The sequence below is a fragment of the Pan troglodytes genome, chromosome 1 (genome assembly GCF_028858775.2).
Source record: "Pan troglodytes isolate AG18354 chromosome 1, NHGRI_mPanTro3-v2.0_pri, whole genome shotgun sequence".
In the NCBI taxonomy this organism is placed as follows: Eukaryota; Metazoa; Chordata; class Mammalia; order Primates; family Hominidae; genus Pan; species Pan troglodytes.
Window position 1 is genome coordinate 182,418,286 of NC_072398.2, and position 24,025 is coordinate 182,442,310.

At 43.6% G+C, this 24,025-nt stretch overlaps 1 protein-coding gene across 14 annotated transcripts in view; it reads left to right on the forward strand.

Moving 5' to 3' along the window:
- The window catches only part of AGBL4 (AGBL carboxypeptidase 4), a 1,457,272-nt gene that overhangs the window by 1,416,446 nt on the left and 16,801 nt on the right, over positions 1 to 24,025 (forward strand). For all 14 annotated transcript variants that reach the window (XM_054666739.2, XM_054666701.2, XM_009457345.5 and 11 more), the window contains one exon: positions 23,544 to 23,640. In XM_054666739.2, coding sequence (XP_054522714.1) covers positions 23,544 to 23,640 — 97 coding nt within the window. The remainder of the gene's footprint in view (positions 1 to 23,543; positions 23,641 to 24,025) is intronic.

Here is a 24,025-nt window from a genome sequence, read left to right on the forward strand (position 1 = left end):
AAATTCTGCATCTAAATTGCCATTCTTTTGACTGCTGCTAGTGATGCTAATTAGCTGTGTTAATTGGATGTTTTGATATTTGAAGAGCAAAGCAATCCAACTCCTTCCTCCAGAAAGCCGAAATTATTAATGAACTTGGCAGCAGCCTGGCTCTCTTTCCACAGTCGGCACAGCCAAAGATATTGGGGCAGGCAAAGGGGTTATTCTAAGAAAGTGTCTTGTCTGCTTTTGGAAAGAAAGAAGCCTGTGGAACTGGCTGTGGAGTATCCTAGTGGTGAAATCACCCAGTGGGACAGAAGAGTCTCAGACCTAGAGACCAAAGACTAACACAAGGAATTTGGTTGTATTCTGCCACTACCTGCCATAACCCTGGACAACCAGGCTTGAACTTTTGCATCCCAGTGTCTAGCATGGTACCTGGCACACAGTTAACATTTTACACAAATTATTGCATGAATAACCAACAAGAGCATGGCTCTTGCAGTCAGGCTTGGATTTGAATCCAAGCTCAGCTACTTTCTAGCTGAATGATTTGAGCAGAAGTTACTCATCTCTCTGAGTCTCAAATTTTCTTCCAGTTACATATTGGTGAAGAATTCTGATAAATATCATTTTCTCCAACTTGTTCTGTTTTTACTGATGTTTTATTATCCCACTACAAATAATACCTGGTACCCCATCTGCCTAACTTACCTCTTGATCTATCTCCAATTATAAAACAAATTAAAGCTAAGTAAAAGATATGAACAGAACTCTGTGGGGATACAGAAAACAGAGCAATGAATTCAAACTTGGGGAATCTAGGAAGACCTTCTAAATGGAGCAGATTTTGAGCTGGGTCTAAAAGGGAGGTTAAGCCTTCAATAAGCAGAGAAGAGAGAGTTGGAGGAACAGGAAGGCATTCCACAAGTTTCTACAAAGAACAAAACCATGGACAGGCACCTCACTGCTCTGAAATAAGAATCCTAATTATCTCTAAGGGTCCTGTTAGCTCCATGTAGCAGGATTCTACAAAATCGTTCTTTCCCATATCTTAGGGGATCTTTCTTCTAGGGAGAAAACAATAATCAACAGCAGAGCCAAGAATATAGGAAATGAAAAGTTGGGTGTGGTCGAGGAGACTTGACATCTTACTCACCATTGAGAGGAACATTCTTCAGGAAGCCAAGCCCAAGGTCTGCAATATGGTTGCATTAGTCAGCGTTCTCCAGAGAAACAGAACCAATAGAATATCTATGTCAATATCAATATCTGTATCTAAGTCTATGTCTATATCCGTATCTACATCTATATATCGCCTATTGGTTCTGCTTTCATATATATATGTAAAGAGATTATATGCATAAAGACATTTATTATAAAGAATTGGCTTATGCAGTTATGGAGGCTGAGAAGTCCCAAATCTGCAGTCAATGAGCTGAAGTCCCAGGAGAGCTGATATGTCTGAGGCTGAAGGCCTGAGAAACAGGAGAGCTGATGGTGCAAGTTCCAATCTGAAAGTCAACAGACTTGAGACCCAAGAAGAACCGTATTTCAGTTCTTGTCCAAAAGCCAAAAAAGACCCATGTCCCAGCTCAAGTAGTCAGGAGGCATTCCCTCTCAGCCTCTTTGTTTATTCAGTCTTCAACTGATTGGATGAGGCCCACCCATATCAGGGAGGGCAACCTACTTGACTAAGTCTACTCACTCAAATTTTAATCTCACCCAGAAATATCCTCACAGACATATCCAGAATAATGTTTGACCAAATGTCTGGGCATCTCAGTCAAGTTGACACATAAAATGAACCATCACATGGGTTAATTGGCTCTTGGGACATTTTCAAACACCACGAGGGAAGCACAGGTCAGACAGTGTGATCACGAGTTCCAAAGACCCAGTACAAAGATTACATAATTACTACATCATTGATCATCCAGCGGTACAGCGTTGGTAGAGTTAATCTAATCCAATCTATTCCTTTTACAAAAGAAAGAAAGGAGAGAGAGAAGAGGAAGGAAGGGAAGGGAAGGAGGGAAGGAAGGAAGGAAAGAGAAAGAAGGAAAAAGAAAAGAATAAAAGAAGCTTTAAAAAAAGCTATAATATTACAATTCTTCTTCCTTTACAAATGTGATGCTCTTTCTGTGTACACCTCAATTATGGTACTTTCACTTTGTGTTGAAGGATCATCATAAATTTAGCAGGTAGAGAATTTTGGAGTGATACTGCATGGGCAAAGATATGGATGATAATGGAGCATTAGGGAATGACTAGCACTGCAGAATGGCCAGGGTGCAGGGTCAGTATGGAGGAGAAACTAGACAGGTAGGCAGGGGCAAATCACAAGACGCTTGATGTCAGGTAAAGGAACTTGGGAATTTATCCAGAAAGAAATGAAGAATGAGAGCTACACAACATAGAGTTGTTACAACACCTCTCTTTGATGGCCCTTTTTATAGTGCCTACTAAATTAGTGCCTTCAAAATTGCTAATCATATATGAGTTATTTCTGTATTTCCAGGACTAGGCACAGTGCCAGAAACACAGTAGGTGTCCATAATTGTTGGTTGCATAAAGTTGAGGTAGCTAAACTGATACCCAGAGAAGATAAATGACTTGTTCAACATCACTGTGAAACCAGTGGCAAAGCTGGGACTGACTGTAGGCCAGAGCTTCTTCAAGTAAATTATAGAAGGTATATATCCCTGGGTACCAAGTCACAGCTTATTCAGGGATTTTTTGATTCAAGTACATAGTATATGGCATGATCTAGAGCCAGATTTCTCTCCATAATATAAAATATTTTCCTTCAGAAAGCCCAGGGGCATTTGTGTCCAACCTGAGGGAGCTCATTGGCCTTCTATAACCTCACAAGACTCACCAGTATTCTAGCTCAGATGCCTTCTCCTAGGCAACCTATTGCCATTATCAAATATTTGAGGATCACCCACAGTGGCCCAAGGCATGGGGTATTGAAAGATGAGTCAGACACAGTTGCTGTGCTCAAGTACTAGTTTGAACCTGAGCATCTCAAGGACACATACCCATTCTGATGCCTCAGTATCTATAGTTACCATCATACACTAACTCAAAGAGGTTGAATGATTGAGTGAAGAAACTTGAGGTCATAGTGAAAAAGAAACACCTGTGTAAATCTTATAACACAAGATAAAAAGCTGCAAGTGTCATGAAAGAGGTTCCGAGTTCAGAGGAGGGGATAGTGGTCCTAGGGACAAGTTTCAAAGATTTCATGGAGGAGGTGGTAGCTTCTAGGCTAAGCCTTGAAGGATGACTAAGACTGAGACCAAGATAGAAGGGCTGGATGCTGCAGGTGAAAGGAGAACATAAGCACAGACACAGGCTCCATCAATAGTTATTAAACAGATGTCCACTCATTGTTTACTGTGTGTCAGGTCCTGTGAGGGGCAACAGGGATACCAAGCTGCCCTCCCAGAATTTACAACCAAGAGGGGAAAGAGGCAAAGAGGCAAGAGGAAGCAGGAATGTAGGGGAGGGGGCAGAGACTAGGAAAGGGGAATGGTATAGGATTAAGTGGAGGGTCTAGGGGAGACAATCAAATTGGTTAGGCTGGATTAAGAACATTCGAGGGTCTAAAATTTCCGATCTTATTAGATCTTCATTCTCTACCAGCCACAAAAGGTGTTTGATGTGGAGGGAAAAAGAACTAGAAGGTATAGAGTTCCTGCTACATACCAGTAAAAAGTGCTTTACATACGGTACTCTTATTTAATATTCTCATCCACTCTGAAGTAGGTCTGTGTATCCTTGTTTTAGAAATGAGAAAGCTAAGTTTAAGCAACTGGTTAGTGGTGGGATCTTTGTGACTCCAAAGTCCTTGATTTTTTTTTCTACTACACCATGCTGATGAGAGAGCATGCTCATCCTGTATCCTCTTCTTATTGTCTGGTTGACTATGGGGTGTGTGTATGTTTGTGTGTGTGTACACATGCATGTGCCTCCTCACATCTTCCTGCATACAGGTACTAACTGTGGGCTAAGGGAGATTTTGATTACTTCTGTCCAATTAATGCTCTGTTCATTTGTGCTGTCTCCTTGTGAATATAATTAATTGCTGCTGATTATACTGTGTGGAAGGAAAAGGACAGCCATCAGCAGTTCTGCTTGGGGGATAAAAACATTGTAATGCAAAACAAAACTGATTCCCAGGGACTTGAATTTTAAAATTTGCTCTGTTACAGAAAGATTAGGCATTCTGTGACCAAAATCAATATTCTATGACCCTATCCTGGTATAAGAACAATCTGCCCCTGTTCTGGTCAGCAGTAAGGATAAAAGGAATTGAAGCAATATACTTATTTGGAAAATTGGTTGTGTGTAAAAACTGCTCATATGATTTGCAAGTCTCTTCCTCATCTGTAAAATTAAGAGGTGTGATGAAACAAACTCCAACATCTTGTATTAGCCAAAATTTGGTTGCAAGGGACAGAAAACCCAACTCAAATTGACTTAAATAAAAAGGGAAATTAATTAGCTCATAAAACTCAAAAGTCCAAAGGGATACTTGTTTTAGGCATTACTGGATCTAAGGACTCAGCATCATCAAGGCTTGGTCTGAAGCTCTCTGTCCTCAACCGCTCAGCACTGTTTCTTGGGCATTGGCTTCATTATTCAACCAGCCCTCCCATGCTAGAAGCAAATTGGCTGCCAGAAGCTCCTGGTGGATATCCCACCCTCTCAGTATAAGGGTAATTCCCTGTTTCACAAGTTCCAAAACTGAGTCAGGTATGGGCCATATGCCATACGTCACTAATCACTGTGGAAAGAGGTATATCAGTGCTCTGATTGGCCACCACTGGGCTGACTCCATCCGCACCCACAGTCTGAGTGGAGTCAGCTCCTCCTGAGTCATGGAATTGAGACTGGGGGCTCAATACAGGAAAATGATGTGTGTGAGAGGGGAATACATTAAGAGCAGGAAAATAAAACAAGACAAAGCAAGACAAATGTCCACTTTTGGTGCCCTCTTGCTCTGATATTTTATGATTCTTTAACCACTGGTGCACTGTCAAGTTAAGGCTAGAAAATATGAAGGTCACTAAAGTTCAGGGAGTACTTAAAGCGAGGATGCGTGATTAAAGCCGAAACAAAGAGGATAATGTATTTTTTATTATCTATTTTATGTTAAACTCCATACGGGTGCTTTCACATTCATTAAGTCATACAGTCTACACAATACTCTTGTTAGTAGCTATTGTTATTCTCATTTTACTAATCAGGAATTGAGGATTGGTGGATGACCCACTTATCTAAGGTTTATTTATTTATTCCTTTACTTTTTCTTTCCACAGCATTATTTGATGGTGTATTAGGCTAGGGAAACAAGGATGGAGAAGAGGTAGTCTCTGTTCTCAAAGAACTCACAATCTAATGGGAAAGAGAGACAGGCCAAGAACAGTGGAGATTAGGGGTCCAATGGGTAGTCCCAGGTCTGGTGGCTCCTGAGCTGTGAACTTCTTTATTCTCTCCAGGCAAAAGGTTCAGTGTTCTCTGCTCTGCCTAGGTGGGGCATTGTTCTGAGAGCTTATGGTTCAAGAAGACCTTGTGTCTCTGGAAGCCCAGACCAATGTTACTCAATTGGCTTCACCCTATAGCTAAAACTAACCAGTTATCAAAGGAACCGGATCCTTCTACCCCAGAATCCACCCAGAAGGGGGCTAGAGAGCCATTGCTTCCTTCACAAAACCTTTTGATCTCTGCAACCAAGACAGAGTCACATCCCTGGCTTCCTTGGAAATGCCTTCAGATGGTGGTATTCAGGGCCTCCTTCTCTTCATCACATCACTTTTCCAGGGTCCTGGCTCTGATGAGCTTTCCCTCTTTCCAAGGAGTGAGAGGGGAAGAGCCAGGTCACTTTACCTTCTGGAGTGTGTGACATTTGCCTCCACACCCACCCCTGCTCCTTAAACAATTTTCTTCTCACAATCAAATTATCCATTAATCTCTAGGAAATGACCTCCATTTCTCCTCTCCATGAAATCCTGAGATAATCCTGGCCTAGGAAGAAGAAAAGAAATGGAAGCTAATGTAAATACCTGCCATTAGCAATATTTATTGTTTCACATAGAAAATATTTAACTGAACACCTAATGTGCCAGACACTGTTAAGCACAGGGGAAATTATGGTGAACAAAGCAGACATCATTTTTGCAATCACAGAACTTGGTAACCCGGTGAAAGAAACAGATATTTGGCCAGGCACAGTGGCTAACACCTGTAATCCCAGCAGTTTGAAAGGCCGAGGTAGGAGGATCTCCTGAGCTCAGGAGTTTGTGACCACCCTGGGCAACATAGTGAAATCCCATCTCTACTAAAATACAAAAAATTAGCCAGGCTCGATGGCATGCCCCTGTAGTCCTGGCTACTTGGGAGGCTGAGGCATCAGAATCGCTTGAGCCCAGGAGGTGGAGGTTGCAGTGAGCCGAGATCGTGCCACTACACTCCAGCTTGGGCTACAGAGTGACACTCCATCTCAAAAACAAAACAAAACAAAACAAAAAAGAAATAGGTATTTATAAAAAATTACACATACAATGTAAATTTACCATCATGAGAGAACTGTGAAGGAGTGCCAGGAGGCTCTGGGAGAGTATAGGATGGCAGAGTGACTCAGCCCTGAGGTCAGGGATGGCTGTCTTGCCAAAGTGGCAGTGGAGCTGACGTCTGAAGAATTAGTAGGAGTTATTTAGAGGCAACGAGGCAGGGGGTTTGGAACAGCCTTTTGGGCAGAGGCCCTGCCACAGAGGGAACATGACAAGTGGCATAGAACTGGTTTAAGAAATCCTGTTGCCCATGGGGTGAATGAACGCGTGGGATATAATATGCTTGTTCTTATAGTTACTAAAATGGAGCAGGATGGAGTGAGACATGGAACAGGCATGTTTTATATCCTGACAGTGAGTGGATCCTGATTAGCATATATTAAAGAGAGGGAGGCAGTCAGTCAGACAGACAGGCCAGCTGGCCCGTCAGAGGTGTGGGGGAGTGAGAATGGAAGAGAAAGGAAAAGTTCCAGAGAAAACATATTCTGTCCTAAAGATTGGATAAATATGTTGGCCTCATGGGGAGTTCAAGGCCAGCCTCATACCCATCCTGTCAGTGGGATCATTGTCAGCTTTGCTTGACATGTCCACAGAAGAGCATTAGATACAAGAAAATTCCACTAACTGGTCCTTTTAATGGAGATTCACTGTAGGAATCAGAATAGCTACTTGGCACATCAGTATAGCAAAATAAAATTAGGCAACAGTACTACTAAGAAGGGCAGGATGGAAAGTACTCTAGGGAGCACAGAGCTCCCTGCCTTCTAGGAGCCACCTTTAGACTTCCTTCCCAAGGTTGATGGGGACACCACCATGCAGTTCTCCAAGGCAGGAACCTGGTATGCTATTCTTGATGCTTTTCCTAGTCCAGTCACCTCTGCCAGCACCCAAGTATCACCTTTCTTACTAGACAAATATTTCTAATTCTTTTTCCTCCTCACAACTCCCCTGATAGTGCCTGAGCTCAGGCCCTAACTCACCATTCTCCCTGGACCAGGACCATTCTTCCTGTCTGCAGTCTGGGTCCCCTTCAAATCCCACTTCACCAGGACCACAGGAGAAATCACCCTGGAACCAAATTTGAGCATTGTGCCTCTGTCTCTTAAAACCCTCCCCTGGCTTTCCATTATCTGCAGGAGAAAGTTCATACTCATAACATCACACAAGGCACTCATGATCTGTGCTTGCATTTTTCTCTTGCTTCCTTCTTCATCTTTTAGAAGATATTCCAGCCGTGACAAACATCTTCAAAGGGATCATCATGCCTCAGCATGCTTGCACATGCCTCTGCCTTTATTCAGGATGCTGTTTCATGCCATTCAACTCTCTTTACCTGGCCAAGTCTTACTTTTCCAGTCACCTGGATTTCAATCTTATACTGTATTCGTTGGTTGGTTTACTGCCTTTCTTCCCTTGTGAGCTCCATAAGAGTTTGTCGTTGTATGCAATTGTATTCCTGAAACTAGAAAAGTATCTGGTACATCATAGATTCTCAATTAATTGTCGACTAACTTGTTTAATGAAGAGTTATCTCAGGAAAAAAAAAAAAGACAATCTTACCCCCTCAATTCAGCTCAGGTGTTTCCTATTCTGAGAAGCTTCCAGGGTGTCTCCAATATTAAATCCCACTTTTTGCACCCTGACTTCCCCTATTTCCCTCTGCCATAGTGTCATTCCCCTAACTTGCAACTTTTATTTACATGTCTTCTCTAAAGGCTGCTCAAGAACAGGGACTGATTTCTCATCTCCAAACCCATAGCGTCTGGCACAGTACCTTACACAGCAGATACTCAATAAATATTGAATAAATGAATTAATTTTAAGAAGGTTAAAATAATAAAGAATTATAGCATAAAAATAATTTTTCAAGCCACAGGCCTTGTAGTAGGACAGACCCGAGTTTAAGTCCTAACCGTCCGCTTGCTAACTGAGTGGTATTAGAAAGGTGACATCTCTGAACCTCAGTTTTCTAACCTATAACACAAGGATACCAAAATCTACCTTGCTTGTAATAAATGAAACTAGCACAGTACCTGGAAAATAGTCCGTGGTCATCAACATTAATTCATTCCCTAAGTTTTAAGTTCAAAACAACAGTTAAAAAGAAAGTAACATCAGAGCAGAAAAAAAAAATCATAAAGTGTTAGAACCATGAGGGTCCTAAAGATTGGGATTTAAGTTTATAATCACACCCTTCCTAGGCATGGGATTCATTGCTGTTTTGCTTGAAATATAACAAGGATGTCTCAAAATGAGGAATAAATGCAAGGAAATGACCAATAATGAGGTATTATAATGGAGTTTCACTATAATAATAGTCATTCTTTGGTGAAACTGTGAAGCAAGCCAATTCCTCTTTATTGTTTAAATGGAGAAACTGAAGCCCAGGAGTGGGTCAGTGACCTGCCCAAGGCATACAGCATTTGGTGAAAGCTGTTGCTCAAATATAGGTCTCTTGATTCACAGGACATTGCTCATTCCATTAATCCATGTAAGTGCTTCAGATTCAGGCCTAATCAGGGGTGAAGACACAAGAGCAGGGAGTGGGCTTCTTTTAAAGGTAGAGGACCCCATGTCCTGTCCCTCCAGCAAACCCTTTAGTGGACCTTTTAAGTTCTGAGCCCAGGATTTGATGCTTCCCAGGAAAAGACCGAACCCCAATTCTCACCCACAGAATGGCCCAGACTTCAGCTGAGTTTTGCAGTCACCTCCTAGGGATCTTCTTTGCTGAACTGTTCTTTGACCGCTGCAGCAGACTTGGGCCACAAGACTCTTTGAGGTTTTCTAGTTAAGTTAATGCAGATGCCCTCAGGATACATTCTTCATATTGTTCATTCCATTTCAAGTCTAGCTTGGTTTTACTCCCCTGCACTCTGCCAGATTCTCACTAATCCCAGAAGAGTCAGACTATAACAAGGGAACAGGTTAGAAAATGAGAAGAAGGAACATTACCAGGAAGGTGGTGATAAACTCAATTATCTCTATCCACAGACCTAGAGCAGAGATTCTTAACATTTTAGAAGATGCTGATTTTTTTTTGAAAATTGTAGAAAATTATGAATACTCTTCCCAGAAAATTTACACAGTTTGTCAGTAGTATCAGAGGGTTCAGGAACCCCTTAATGGCCCTTCTGATATAGAGGCTCACAGAACATCGGAGCTGAAATGTTTCAAAACATCGGCAAGCCAGTCCCTCCTCCAAATTTACAGACTGGAAAACTGATACCTAAAGGAGACTTGCTCCAAGCAAGTGCAGCCACTCAGAAGCAGAGCTGAGGCCTGAAGCCAGGCCCGTCAGAACTCCTCTCTTCCTTCTCTCTTCTCCGCCACTCCAAGATCCTGCTATGCAAATATTTACTTCGGTCTTCAGTCTCATTTTTAACTGTGCATCCAGTTGAAGCTTCTAAAAATATATGTGAGACAAGCAGGAGCTGAATATCTCTCAGAAAAGCAGAGCCCCCTCTCAGATTGAACTGCATCAAAGTCCCAGGCACTGCTGAGCTGGGTCCCAGCTGGGCAGGCACAACTGATTCCAAGAGCCAATTTTCAGACATGGTCAACTGTCAGTGGGGAAAGGGAGGCACTGCTGGGAAATTGCTGGTGCCTGGATTGGAAGAGCAGGGGAATGAGGAAGCCATGAGGCAAGCGATAGTGTGGGATTTGGAGAGAGAGATTAATTTCCCTCTTGAGTGAGAAGTGGGTCTGAGTTAGACAGACAAGCTATAAATACCAGCAGTCTTGGGCAAGTAGAGAAGGAAGAGGCATCTCGGGTATTGAGGTGTGCTAGAAATGGAGGGAGGACACTCTTCCCTGCCAAAGTAATGAGGAGGGTGATTAGATAACCGTCTTACTAGATTAATGCAGCCTGTGAGTGGTATCCCTCTCCCCTTCCCTGTCTCCAAGGATCCATTCAGGGATTACTTTTTTCTAAGTAGGGAAGCCAAGACCCTTCCCAGTCAAGATCCTGCCCACCTCTCTCATGTCACTTGCTGTATCTCCACCAGATACTGTACAACCACTAGACCAGTGGTTCTCACCCCCAGGTGTGTTTGCCCCAGGGAGTGTTTGGCAATGTTTGAAGACACACTTGGTTGTCACAATGAGGTGGCTGCTGCTGACATCTAGTGGGAGAAACCAGGGATGCTGCTAAACACCCTACAATGCACAGGGCTGCCCCCACAACACAGAATCATTTAGCCAAACATGTCAATAGTACCTGGACTATAAACAGATTGAGAGCACAGCCACTCCTGTTTTGTTTACTCTACATAGCCAGTGTGAATGTTCTGTATACCTATTACATGGCCCAGCACAGAGGAGGTGATTGATAACTTATCTGTTGAATGAATCAATGAGTAATAAATAATGAATGAGGCTGGGTGCAGTGGCTCATGCCTGTAATCCTAGCACTTTGGGAAGCTGAGGCAGACGGATCATAAGGTCAGGAGTTCCAGACAAGCCTGATCAGCATCGTGAAACCTCGTCTCTGTTAAAAACACAAAAATTAGCCGGGCATGGTGGCACACACCTGTAGTCCCAGCTACTTGGGAGGCTGAGGCAGGAGAATCACTTGAACCCAGGAGGCGAAGGTTGCAGTGAGCCGAGATCGCGCCACTGCACTCCAGCCTGAGCGACAGAGCGAGACTCCATCTCAAAAATAAATGAATGAATGAAAAATAAATAAAGAATGAATGAACAAGTGAATGAATAACAGCAACCTGCCTAATGTGGTCTAAAGTCCAAATACCCACCAAGGTTATCCCATCCAGAATCAGGCACATTTAAAATGAGGTAAGATCTCCATCTGATCTAGCCCACCAGCCTCTAACTTGGCTTCTCTTCAAAAGACCCCATTAGGGTGATGGGCAGCATTGTCACACCTGATAAAGCTGCTGCTCATCTGCTTGGTCAGAAAGGATATCCCCTGCTCCAGGGAAACGTTTTTCCCAGGGTAGAGCAGAGAGTGAGAATTAGAACTAGAGATCATCTAGTTCAACTGCCCGCCAATTTTACAGGAGAGGAAACCAAGGCACACAGCATGGAAGAAACCTACAAGATGTTATACCAAACGTCCAGAAAACACAGAATTTTACAAATAGTTTCTTCATCTCTCCCCTTCTCTGTCTCTCTGTTCTTTTCTTTCTCTCTCTCTCATCTTGATTTGTTTTTGTCTTGCTTTTTCTCCCTACCTTTGTTCATAGGCCTAACATGCTAAATAACTCTGGAAACAAATGTGAATGTGACACACTCTTGTCCTTGAAGAGCTCATACTTTGTTGGAGATGACAGTTTCATATGTAGTAATGATAATAAAAAAGCTACTGCATACCAGCATTGTACTGGGTATCTTGGATATATAATTTCTAATCAATACAATAATCCTGAGGTAGGAAGCATTATGTATTTTAGAGATGAGGACACTAAGGCTCAGAGACAGTAAATAGCCTGCCCAGGTTCACACAGCTTAACATGTAGGAGCCAGGATTAAAACCCATGCTTTTTGGACTTTAAACCTGGCCTTCTAAATACATGCACAACGGAATACAGTGTCAGGAGATAAGGCTTATACTAGCTTATGGAAGGCCATGAAAGCCAGATCTGAGAATTTAGGTCTCACCTTGGAGGTGACAGGGAATCAGTGTAGGGTTGTAGGTCAGGAAGTGACAAGGTCAGCAATTGTGAGAACATCATTCTCAGCAATAATGGGGAGAAACCGGAAGCCAGAAGACCAATTAGGATGCTGAAGCAATAGTTCAGATAAGAGACAAGGATCTGAACAATGCAATAGCAGTGGAGGAAGAGGAGGAGCAGGTTTACTATGTTTAAGAAGTACAGTAGGCAACATTGCCCTTGAGAGGCAGCAAATAATGCCAGCAAAAAGCACTCTGAAATTAGACATATCTGGGTCTGAATCCTGGTAAATCCACTTGCTGCATGTGTAGGTCAGGTGGGGTGGAGTTGGTGGAGCACCCAGCAAGGTGTCTTACACAGAGCCAGAACTCCACCCCTGATACCCAGCACCTTCATCCTGGGTATGCCAGGATGTTTCATATGCCAGCTCTTAGCTAAGCAGATGAACTCTCAGGTAGTGTGGAATAGGCTGAATAATGACCCCCAAAGACATTCGGTTCCTGATCCCTAGAACCTATCAATAATACCTTATATGGAAACAAGGTCTTTGTAAATGTTATGGTTAAGCCTCTTCAGATGGGAGGTTGAGACTATCCTGGATTATCTGGATAGGTCCTAAATACAATCACATGTATCCCTAGAAGAGAGAGGCAGAGGGAGATCTGACATACACTGAAGAGGGAGGAGGCAATGTGACCATGGGGGCAGAGATGGGAATGATGTGATCACAAAGCAAGGAATGCCAACAGCCACCAGAAACCAACTATTTCTCTGTTTTCTCCCCGGGGCCTGTGGAGGGAATGCAGGCCTGTGACACCTAGATTTTGGCCCCAGTGAAACTGATTTCTGACTTCTGGCCTCCAGAACTGAGAGAATACATTTCTGTTGTTTTAAGCCACTAAGTGTGTGGTGATTTGTTACAGTGGCAATGGAAAACTAATTTCGAGCCTTATAGTTACCCCAAACTTTAATTCATTCTGTGATGGATTGGACACTCTTCTCACAATTTCCGTATAAGCATTCATCTCCAGCATCCTCCGTGAAGTGAGCCTTTCAGGAAATACCTACTCTGTGGAATTGCATTTCACCCATCAAAAAAGAGGCCTCCCTTCCCATCCCTATCTGTGTCTCTCCACCTTCTTCTCTCCGTCCTTCTCAGTCTCTCTCACTGTTCCTGTCTCTATTTCAGTCTTATGCATCTCATTTACAGTCTGTCCTCTGCGGCTGTGCTTCTCTGCATTTTTTTCTTTTGTCTCTTTCTGTCTTATCTTTTGCCTTTCTCCCCCCTCTCCCTCCCTTCTCCTATTGCCTACATTTATATCTCTCTCACACCTCTTTCAGTTTGATTCTTTCCTTTTCTGTCATTTGCTCCCTGTTTTTCTCTCTCTGCTCCTCACCCCATTTCTCCTCAGTTTTCAAGCCTGAGTCTCTCTCAGCCTCTCTGATTATCCTTCTCTCCTTATCTTCTTGCCTCATCCTGACCAGTTTCTCTGTATTTTCCTGTCCATTTGTATCTCTTTCGCTTTTGGTCTCTGCCTCTGCGGCCTCTTTGTCTCTTCCTCTCTCCTGCTGTCTCTCCCTGACTCTCTAATCCATCTCTCTCTATCTCTTTCTCTCTTTCTCCCTCTCCCTCTCCTTCTCCCTCTCCTCTCTTTCACAGGTCTTCTTACCTAGGGGGTGCCTCTGGACTTGCCTGCAATGGGAAAGGACTCTGCAATTGCATCTGCAGCCTCCACACTGCACTTCAGAGAAGGAGTCACCTGTTTAGTCATGCACTTGTCCGACACTGTGGGAGGATTGGTGAGGCAGGCAGAGACAAAAGATATTTCATTGTCACATTTTTCTTCTAGCTTTACCTAGAGGCTCCTAGGCAGGTGCCTCTTAATATTCTAGCAGTGCTGTCAGCCTTACCAAAGAGAAATCACTTTTCCTTGGCCTATCCCTCTGCACAATTAATCTTCCCCCTTTAATGGTGATCATCTGTTGCTGGGAGGGGCAGGAGTATGAGCAGAAAATGAATTCTAGGTGGGAGTTTCCAAACAGGGAGCAGGTAGGAATTCAATTTTCTTATTTGGAAGCAGGATAATGGCAAGAAAAGACCTTTATGAGGACAGGGATGTGTCTGTTTTCTCTTTGTTGTATCCTAGCTCCTAGAACAGTGTCTGGCACATAGAAGCCACTTAATATGAATATATAAATGAACAAATGAGTGAATAAATCAATGGGTTTCAATCCTCCTTGCGCCAATACTTGATGTGACTCATCAGACAAGTGACTTCTGATTTTTCATCTGCAAAATGGAGATGGTAATCAGAGCTGCCATGGCCCACAACTAGGGGGAAAGGAGAAGTGGGTTATTGTGTCTGAGAAGTGGGGCAGAGCTCAGCACCCTTCAATGCAGTCAGGCCAGCTGAGCTTGCTGAGGGTTCTAGAAGAGCTGCAGGGAGTGAGAAGTATGGAGAAAGCTTCAGAGATGAGTCCACAAGGGGAGGAGCAGGACAGGGAAGGGAGGCCGCAGGCCAGGCGGGAGGATGTGTGTGAGGCTTGTCTCTGCCGAAGCTGCTCTGGGAGGTGAAGAGGACCTGGACCTGGAGACAGAAAACAGCCATTACCACGAAAAAGGTGTTCCTGACCCCATGAGGGAGGACTCGTCCCTGAGGTTGATTATTATCCCCAGTTTGGGATTGGGCTGGATTTAGCAAGAGCCTAATTGTGAAATGACTGGTCAGGGCTGTGTTTCAGATGAGGAGGATTAACTCCGCTTTGGTGCTGGCCAGCACCTTCACCTCCCCCAAGCCCATTCCCACCCACCTTCTCAAGGAAGCCTCTCTGAGCACTCTACTTAATGCTGCGATCTTCTTCTTGGCCCCAGCACTCCCCTTACCCTACTCTTTATCTTTACTCCATAGCACTTATCACGTTCCAGCATTCTATATAATTTACACATGTATTATTAGGTCTACAGCTTGTTTCCCATAGCTAGAATTTAAACTCCATAAAGACAGAGGTCTTTGCCAGTTTTGTTCACTGTATATCCCAAGTGTCTAAAATAACTTGGCACATAGTCAGTTCTCCCTAAATATTTGTGAGTGAAAGAATGCAGATGGGATTTCTCATAAGCTTATTGTATTGAGGGCTTTGCTTCAATGTACCATGTTAACTGAAAAAGGACTCAAGAGACTACATTTACCCACAGAGAAGTTAGGCCCAGTGAAGGGAAATGGCCCAAGGTCACATGGCTAGTTAATGATGAAAAACACATTGGTCTCTTGATTCCCACTTGTGTGCACTCTCAAGGCCCCAGATCTGAGGCCCTGAGACAGGAGAACAGAGGATCCTTCAGTTACTGCCATTCTCCTAAAGCCCTTGGGACACCCTGGGAGCAGGGAGGAAGAGGTGGAGACCTGAGCAGAATGGAACACACTGCACAGTCAGCAAGAATTTGTGGCATGAATAATCCCAAAGAGCTGAAAATTCAGAAACAATTCCCATTTTCTGATTTTTTCCCATTTCTGATTCAGAACCTGTATACTTAATGTCTCATAGCTGAAACCCAACATGCTCCGAACTGACCTCCTAATCTCTCCCCTGAAGCTATTCCTGCCACATTCTTTCATATGCCAGATCAGGGCACCCCATCGACCCAGCTGCTAAAGCCAAAGATGAAGGAGTCATCCTTCACTCCTTCCCCTCCTTTGGGCCCCACATCCAACTTGGAAGCAGGTCCTGTTTGCTCTTCCTACAAATACATCTTCCCATCTCTACTGCCTCTGTACAGCCGGGACCTCCCTTTTCTTCCCCTGTACCATTGCAGTCATCCCTAGCTACTCTGCCTGCTTCCACTCTTGCCTTCTCTTTTAGTGCAGCAGTGACTTTGGAAATAAAAATGAGACCATGTCATTTTCCTGCTTCAAACTCTTCAGTAGCTTCCCATTCACCAAGAAAGTCCAGACTCCTTAAGGTGGCCGAGAGGTCTTGGTGATCTAGCCCTTGCCTATCGCCCTCTGCCAGCCCTCTTCCAGTTTCCGTCTCTCACCCGAGGACCCTTCCCAGACACCCTTCCCTCTTTTTAGGTACCGCTGCAGTCACTGCTCACTCTCAGTTCATATCCCCTCCTCAGAGAGGCCTTCCCACGCCTGCATTACCTGCAGGAACAGACTCTGTGCATTTTCTTCATAGTATATATCAATTGCAATTGTGTGTGTGTGTGTGTGTGTGTGTGTGTGTTTGTTTGTTTGTTTGTTTTACTACCTCGCTATTTGTCTCTGCTTCTAGACTTAAGAACCATTGTCTTGGTTTTGTCTTCTTTTGTTTTTAACCATAGTATACCCTGAGCCTTCCAAAAAGGCTGAACGTAATAAACATAGTAGATGATCATTAAATATACACTGAGTAAATTCATATTTACAGATACAACCCATATATGTTCACTGGCTTTCATTGCCTACAGAATAGAAGTTTAAGTTTCTTAACTTGGCATTCAAAGCCTTCACTCACTTGTCTCTAGCCTAATATTTCAGTGTCACCTTCCACTCTACACGGTTAGCTACATGGGCCTTCGGACCCTTTTCTCTGTTATTTCAGGTCATGTGCCCGGCCACACTCCGTTTCTCTGCTGATACTTGTCTTTCTCTTCCTCCCGCTTTAAGACCGGTCTTTGTCCTTCAAATCTTTGTTATATATGCACCTCCATGAAGCCTTTCACAATTCCTCCATTTGGAATTCAATCTCCTTCCACACATCCACAGAATTTTGTGTTTGAATTTATGATTACACTCAAGAAAGGAAACAACATATGCACGCTGTTAGAAGACACTGAAGTTCGTATGCTACCTTTGTTACATTCAAGCCACGAGACTCTGAATTAGTTATGTAAACTCTCTGATTTTCAATTTCCTCATCTGTGAAATATATGTCGAATTGTACTTTGACTTTGCAGGGCTTTGGTGAGGATTGGTGATAGTAACTACACTGTATGCATTGCAGAGTAAACTCTAAAAAAAACAGTTCCTGCTTTTGTGAAGATGACAGTGCAACAGCCTCCCAGGTAATATAGTTAACTGGAACATGTGAGTTTCCTTCTCTAGGCTATAAAGTGTATCTGTCTAATTTTCCTTTAACCCCAATCCCTGTCCTCTTCATAGCAGTATACACATGGGAGGAGCCCAACAAACGTTTGAATGGATGCATGAAGGAATGAGTGAATGAATGAGAATGAACAGTAAATGTTCAAACCTTCATTACCTGTTGAAGGACCTCATTAAATAGGAGGCTAGGGCTACTTACACCCACCCTTTATTTCAAAAGAGCTCTGTATGGAAGTCATGGAGTCAGTCCAAGTTTAGGACAATCCCAGCTGAATTCTCCTGGTTTATTGCTTTGAGTGTCTTGATTCCATCTTCCCCATGTGGCTGGCTATACCCTGCCATTTTTGAGAAACAGATCAATGACCTACATAGGAACCTGAAAATGATGATTTTTAACTTACAGACCATCTTGAGATTTTTGTTCATAATGAATAGTTGGGAGTTTTCACCCCCAATTTTTTATCTCTTAATTCTACAATACAATGAAAAGCATTCCAGCCAAGAGAATTATTGCCTCTCCTTGCCTGAATTTTAAATTCAGCTTGTTTTAATTGAAAATGTTCGATCAATCCCTCGTCTCCTCCTGCCCATGTCCTGTTTCTTGACTCAAACAGGGCCACTGCAGTAAATAATCTGGAGTGAGGCTTTCAGGGTTAGGGAATATGTAATAGGGTTGGAGGGGGAAGGGAAAGAGAGTTGTCCCAGAAAATGCCCATTTTTAAAACACTGGCTTTTAAACAGATCCTGTCCAAAATGATCAACACCTTACAGTGGCACCTTTTACTGGAACAGCCCATCTCCTTTCCCTTGCAGAGTTCAAGAGGATTGATTTACAAGGCTACCTCCTACAGTTGCTTTAAGTCTGGCTCTCAGTATGGAATGGTGAGAAAGGGATCAGGCTTCTCTCTTCCTCATTCATTCATTCATTCATTCATCCAACCCCTATGTTATTCATCAACTAGGTGCAGTCACACTCTTCATCCCAACAACGCTGTGAGCAGGAAACTGCAACTCAGGGAAATGAAGTGGTTCATGCAAGGTCACACAGTATTCTAGTTCTCTAGTTCTACATTAGAAAATCTCCCCAAAACTTAGTGGCTTAAAACAATAGCTATTTTCCTATGTTCTCTGTGGGTCAGAAATTTGAGGAGGCCTCAGCTGAGTGGTTCTAGCTTGAAGAGTGGTGTGTTGCAGTCAGACAATGGCTGGAGATGGAACAGTAGAGTGCTGGGGGAGCTGTAGGCTGGCTGGGAATCTCTCTCTTCTCTTTTTCTGTAGTCTCAGGGTCTCAGGGTCTCAGGGCAGTCAGACTGCTCACATGGAGGCTCAGGATTCCAGCTTGAGAATTTCAGCAAGCAAGTACAAGTTTCTTCACCTTTTCTGGCCTCACCTCAGAAATCCCACTGTTTCACTTCTCTCACTTCTGCCATTTTTTTGGTTACAAACAAGTCCCAGGCCCATCCAAATTCAAGGGAAGAGTATACTACTCAGTGGAAGGAGTGGCAAGGTCATGTACTACAATAACATGTGAGATTGGAGATATTGTTGCAGGCATCTTTGGAAAATACGATCTGCCATACACAGCATGTGGCAGAGCCAGGATTTTGATTAAATATATCTGCCTCCAAAATGTTTGCTGCAATCTTTTAGCTCAGTCCACAGGAACCTCTGCTTTCCTCTCTGCCCTGTAGCTCTTACTGCTGGCGCACACAACCACCATTTGGTTTCCTCCAGCCAAATGGAGACTGGCTGGGTGAAAGCTGGGTGAGACTGCCTCCAGAGTCTGCTGCTCAGAGAGGTCATGCCCAATGCCAGCTTGTGAACTTTTTAAACAAGAGGACAGAGAAGGTCAGTCACATCCAGAGGAAGAAAGCAGGTGGCAGCCCCAGAGCCCAGTGAGCCTGCAGTACATTTCACTGTCATAAACAACTTGTCTGGTGTTTTTCCTTCTCCCATCAGGCACTGGCCTGGGATGACTCAGGCTTTTACAGAAAAGGTGCCTTCAAATCAGGAAATGGGCCAGGATAGTGGAAAGCTCATGGTTCTGGAGTCAAACCTGCCTGGGTTTGAGTCCTGACAGTGCCATTACCAGTTATGTGGCCTTGGACAAATTCCTTAACCTCCCATAGCAAAAAAGAGATAAAATAGCCTTCATTACTGGATTGTTTTGAAAATTAAAATGCACTTGTAGGCAAAGCAGCCAGTGCAGTGCCTGGCACATAGTAGGTGCACCGTAAATGCTAAGTTTCATGTCCTAGGCCATGTCCAACCCCAGCTTGGGGACTTCTTAAAGAAGGTACTGAGAACTCACTTGCCTATTTCTCAAACACTTGTCCATCTCCATGGTCCTGGATGGAGTAATGGCCCAGGAGACCTGGCCCAGCCCTAGACAGCACTGAAGGAAGGCCTGTGGCAACTGCCCAACAATCCTGCAAATGCAAGCAACTGCATCTTTTCTTCCCACTCCACTTTGTCCTTTCCACTATGACCTACCAAGACCCCTCCCACCAAACACTCCTCTCACAGAAGCCCTGACACACTGGAGGCTTCCAAATATGCTTGTTGGATGGATGGATGGGTAGATGGATGGATGGATGGATGGATGGATGGATGGATGGATGGTAAATCATTTCTGTACTGTTACTCACTCTGTGTCTTCTCCCCGAAATGCCCCTTCAGTTGTCCAGCCTTTATAGCCCAACTGAGAATGGTCCTTCTCCACTGATCCCCTAGGACCAACCTCAGGTTCCTCCTCCTCTGCATATTACCCTGCATGCCCCCCTCACCTACTCCTGAGTCAGGTGTGTGAGTCTTGTTTCTCAGTACGTGGAAGGTAACCTACCACTTATTAGGCAAGAGAGACACAGAAGTGAATATGGAATGGTGCAGGTGCTGGAGAGGTAGTTTGGGAAGGTCGATAAACACATGCAGCCAGGGTACTCACTTTCAATCCCAGCTCTTCATTAGGTGCCCAACATTTGGGGAAATCACTTATCTTTTCTGAACAGTGGGAATAATATACCTACTTCATTGGGTTATTGTGAGAATTGAATGAGTCAGTATACATAAGGCACTTAGAAGATTGCCCAGCACCAAAGACTTCATGACTGAAACACCAAAAGCAATGGCAACAAAAGCCAAAATTGACAAATGGGATCTAATTAAACTAAAGAGCTTCTGCACAGCAAAAGAAACTACCATCAGAGTGAACAGACAAGCTACAGAATGGAAGAAAATTTTTGCAATCTCTCCATCTGACAAAGGGCTAATATCCAGAATCTACAAGGAACTTAAACAAATTTACAAGAAAAAAACAACCCCATCAAAAAGTGAGCAAAGGATATGAACAGACACTTCTCAAAAGAAGAAATTTATGCAGCCGACAAACATATGAAAAAAAGCTCATCATCACGGGTCATTAGAGAAATGAAAATCAAAACCACAATGAAATACCATCTCACGCCAGTTAGAATGGCGATCATTAAAAAGTCAGGAAACAACAGATGCTGGAGAGGATGTGAAGAAATAGGAACGCTTTTACACTGTTGGTGGGAGTGTAAATTACTTCAACCATTGTGGAAGACAGTGTGGCAATTCCTCAAGGACCTAGAACTAGAAATACCATTTGATCCAGCAATCGCATTACTGGGTTTATACCCAAAGGATTATAAATCATTCTACTATAAAGACACATGCACACGTATGTTTATTGTAGCACTATTCACAATAGAAAAGACTTGGAACCAACCCAAATGCCCATCAATGATAGAATGGATAAAGGAAATGTGGCACATATGCACCACGGAATATTATGCAGCCATAAAAAAGAATGAGTTCATGTGCTTTGCAGGGACATGGATGAAGCTGGAAACCATCATTCTCAGCAAACTAACACAGGAACAGAAAACCAAACACCATATGTTCTCACTCATAAGTGGAAGTTTAACTATGAGAACACATGGACACAGGGAGGGGAAAAACACACACTGGGGCCAGTCAGGGGGTTGGGTGCTAGGAGAGGGATAGCATTAGGAGAAATACCTAATGTAGATGATGGGTTGATGGGTGCAGCAAACCACCATGGCACGTGTATACCTATGTAACAAACCTGCACGTTCTGCACATGTATCCCAGAACTTAAAGTATATATTAAAAAAAAAAAAGATTGCCTAGCACGTATTAAACATTATATAAGTATTAGCTATTATTTATTTATTTTATTTTTTTATTTTTTTGGAGATGGAGTTTCACTCTTGTTGCCCAGGCTGGAATGCAATGGTGCGATCCTGGCTCACTGCAACCTCCATCTCTTGGGTTCAAGCAAGCCTCCTGCCTCAGCCTCCCCAGTAGCTGGGATTACAGGCATGCGCCCCAACGCCCAACTAATTTTGTATTTAGTAGAGATGGGGTTTCGCCATGTTGGTCAAGCTGGTCTCAAGCTCCTTACCTCAGGTGATCCACCCACTTCAGCCTCCCAAAGTGCTGAGATTACAGGCGTGAGCCACTGCACCCACCCAGCTATTATTTACTAATTCAACAAATATATATTTCATACTTATTGTCAGATGAGTATGTGGGTATTTAGGTGATGAATAAGACAGATAGGACCTCTGCCTCATAGAGCTTGCAGGCTAGAAGGGGCTACTGAAAAGAAGAGACAGGTAAAATACAGTATGATTAGCTCTCTGGTTGGTGAAGGCCAGGAAGAAGAGGTTGTGGGAAAACCTAGGAGAGACCCCTATCCCAGCAAGGGCAGCGAAGGAAGACTTACCCAGTAGAGTGACAACTGAATTGAGTTCTTGAAGCTGAGAAGGAGTGGGTCCTGGAAGGCATGTGAAGGGAGGAAGAGTGATCTAGAAAGATGGCATGTATGGGCACAGGCCTGGAGGCAGAAGAAGCTCAGTGTTTCTGGAATGTGAAGGGCAAGGGGAGTAGGTGGGAGGTAGCAAGCATAATGTTGAGAAAATAATCAGGGACCTGACTATGAACAGTACTGTAAATCACGCTCAGAGATTTGGACTTTGAAGGTAACTGAGAACCACCGAAGTGTTTTACTCAGCTGAGAGACATATTCAGAGCTGCATTGCAGAATCCCCCTGGCTGACGGTAGAAAATGGACCAGAGGGGAGAAATTCTGTGGCAGGGAAACTAGTTAGGACAGGATGACAGCAATCTAGGAGAAAGATGATGCTGGCCTATTCTAGGGGGGTGGAAAGAAGTGAAAACATTCAAGATATGGGAGGTGTCTTGGAGAAGGGTTAGTGACAGCTTGGATGTTCAGAGCTAAGAGATGAGGGAGAAGCAATGGCTAAGGATTAAGCTGAGTAAACACATAATTCTCTTGCTGTGAGATAAGTGATAAGTGCTTTGAATGAAGCCAGTTCAGGAGTCATGAAAGTGTGGGGCAAGGGCACGAGTCACAGTTCTGGGAAGAGAGGAGAAGAATATCCTGGAGGGCTCTAATAAAGAGATATCGCCTCATTAGAGAAGCAAGGGGTATGAATTAGCTAAGGAGAAGGCAGGAGTGGGCAGGGAGGTACTTCAGCAGAGGAAATAACATGTATGAAGCCCAGAGATGTGAGCTATAATGCACAGAGAAGATATTCTGTTGTTGAATAATGATTGTTGTACTTATTCACATTAAGGTGTTAATGGTCAATATGAAATTGGCCCTTCCCCAAGAAGTCTGTGCTTTTACAGCCACAAATCTTTACCAGGAAGATTCATTGTCAGAGGAATTTCAAGGTGCAGTGGGAACACTGTTTAGGGTCACAGGGTTTTACCATTGTGCCTGAGGTTACTAAAGTGGATGACTGAGCCCTAAGGGTCAAGCAGGCCCTTGTCTATATGCAACAAATGTCTCTTGTCCTTGGGTTTTTTGCTTACCTGGCTCCATCCTGAGCCACCTGAGGCTAGACCAGAGCAGCCCAGTGATTTCCAAAGGGCTGTACCCTGAAAGCTATGAGCACAGGCTTTGGGTTATGACTCCCTAGACTCATATCCTGGCTCCTCCTTTTCCCAGTTTTGTGACCTTAGGCAAATTACTTCACTTCTGTGCACCTCAGTTTTCTTATCTATAAAATTAGGATAATAATAGTGATTACCATTTAAGGTTTTTCAAGGATCAAAAAAGACAGCGCATACAAAAAGCTTAGAACAATGAGTGTGTAGCTGTTTTTATTACTGTTATTATTTTTATTAGTAGTTCTCTTTTCACTCTGTCTCAATCTGTTTTCGAAGCTGCTCCTTAACGCACACACCTGCAGATATGAAGCTGGGGCGGAATGTGGCAAGAACCTTTTTGGACTATTATCGGCTGAACCCCGTGGTTGAAAAGGTGGCAATTCCCATGCCGAGACTGCGGTAAGTGGCAGAGCAGAGAGGTTTCGGCTTGAGTTCTGCTCCACCGGCTGTATTCAGGGGCAACTTCCCTTAGCCTTTTGCTGACACTCAGCATCCCATCTGTGCAGCAGGAAAGATAATCCTGGCCCTGCCACCGAGATTTTATGGGGCAGAAGAGCATAGTTCCTGAGCGTAAAGAAAGTGTCATTAAGGGGTCAGACAGTGAGGGCATGGTCACACTTCTGGTTCTAACTTGGGAATCCACAGGGATGGGGCTTGCTGGGGAGCTGAGTTCAGTCATTGTTCTAAATTTGGGTGTTTTTATGTGCTACCTCTCCTGATACCTCATCCTCTGAGGTTCCTATATGAACTTCTCTGATCCTTCGGTTTCCTCATCTATAAAGTG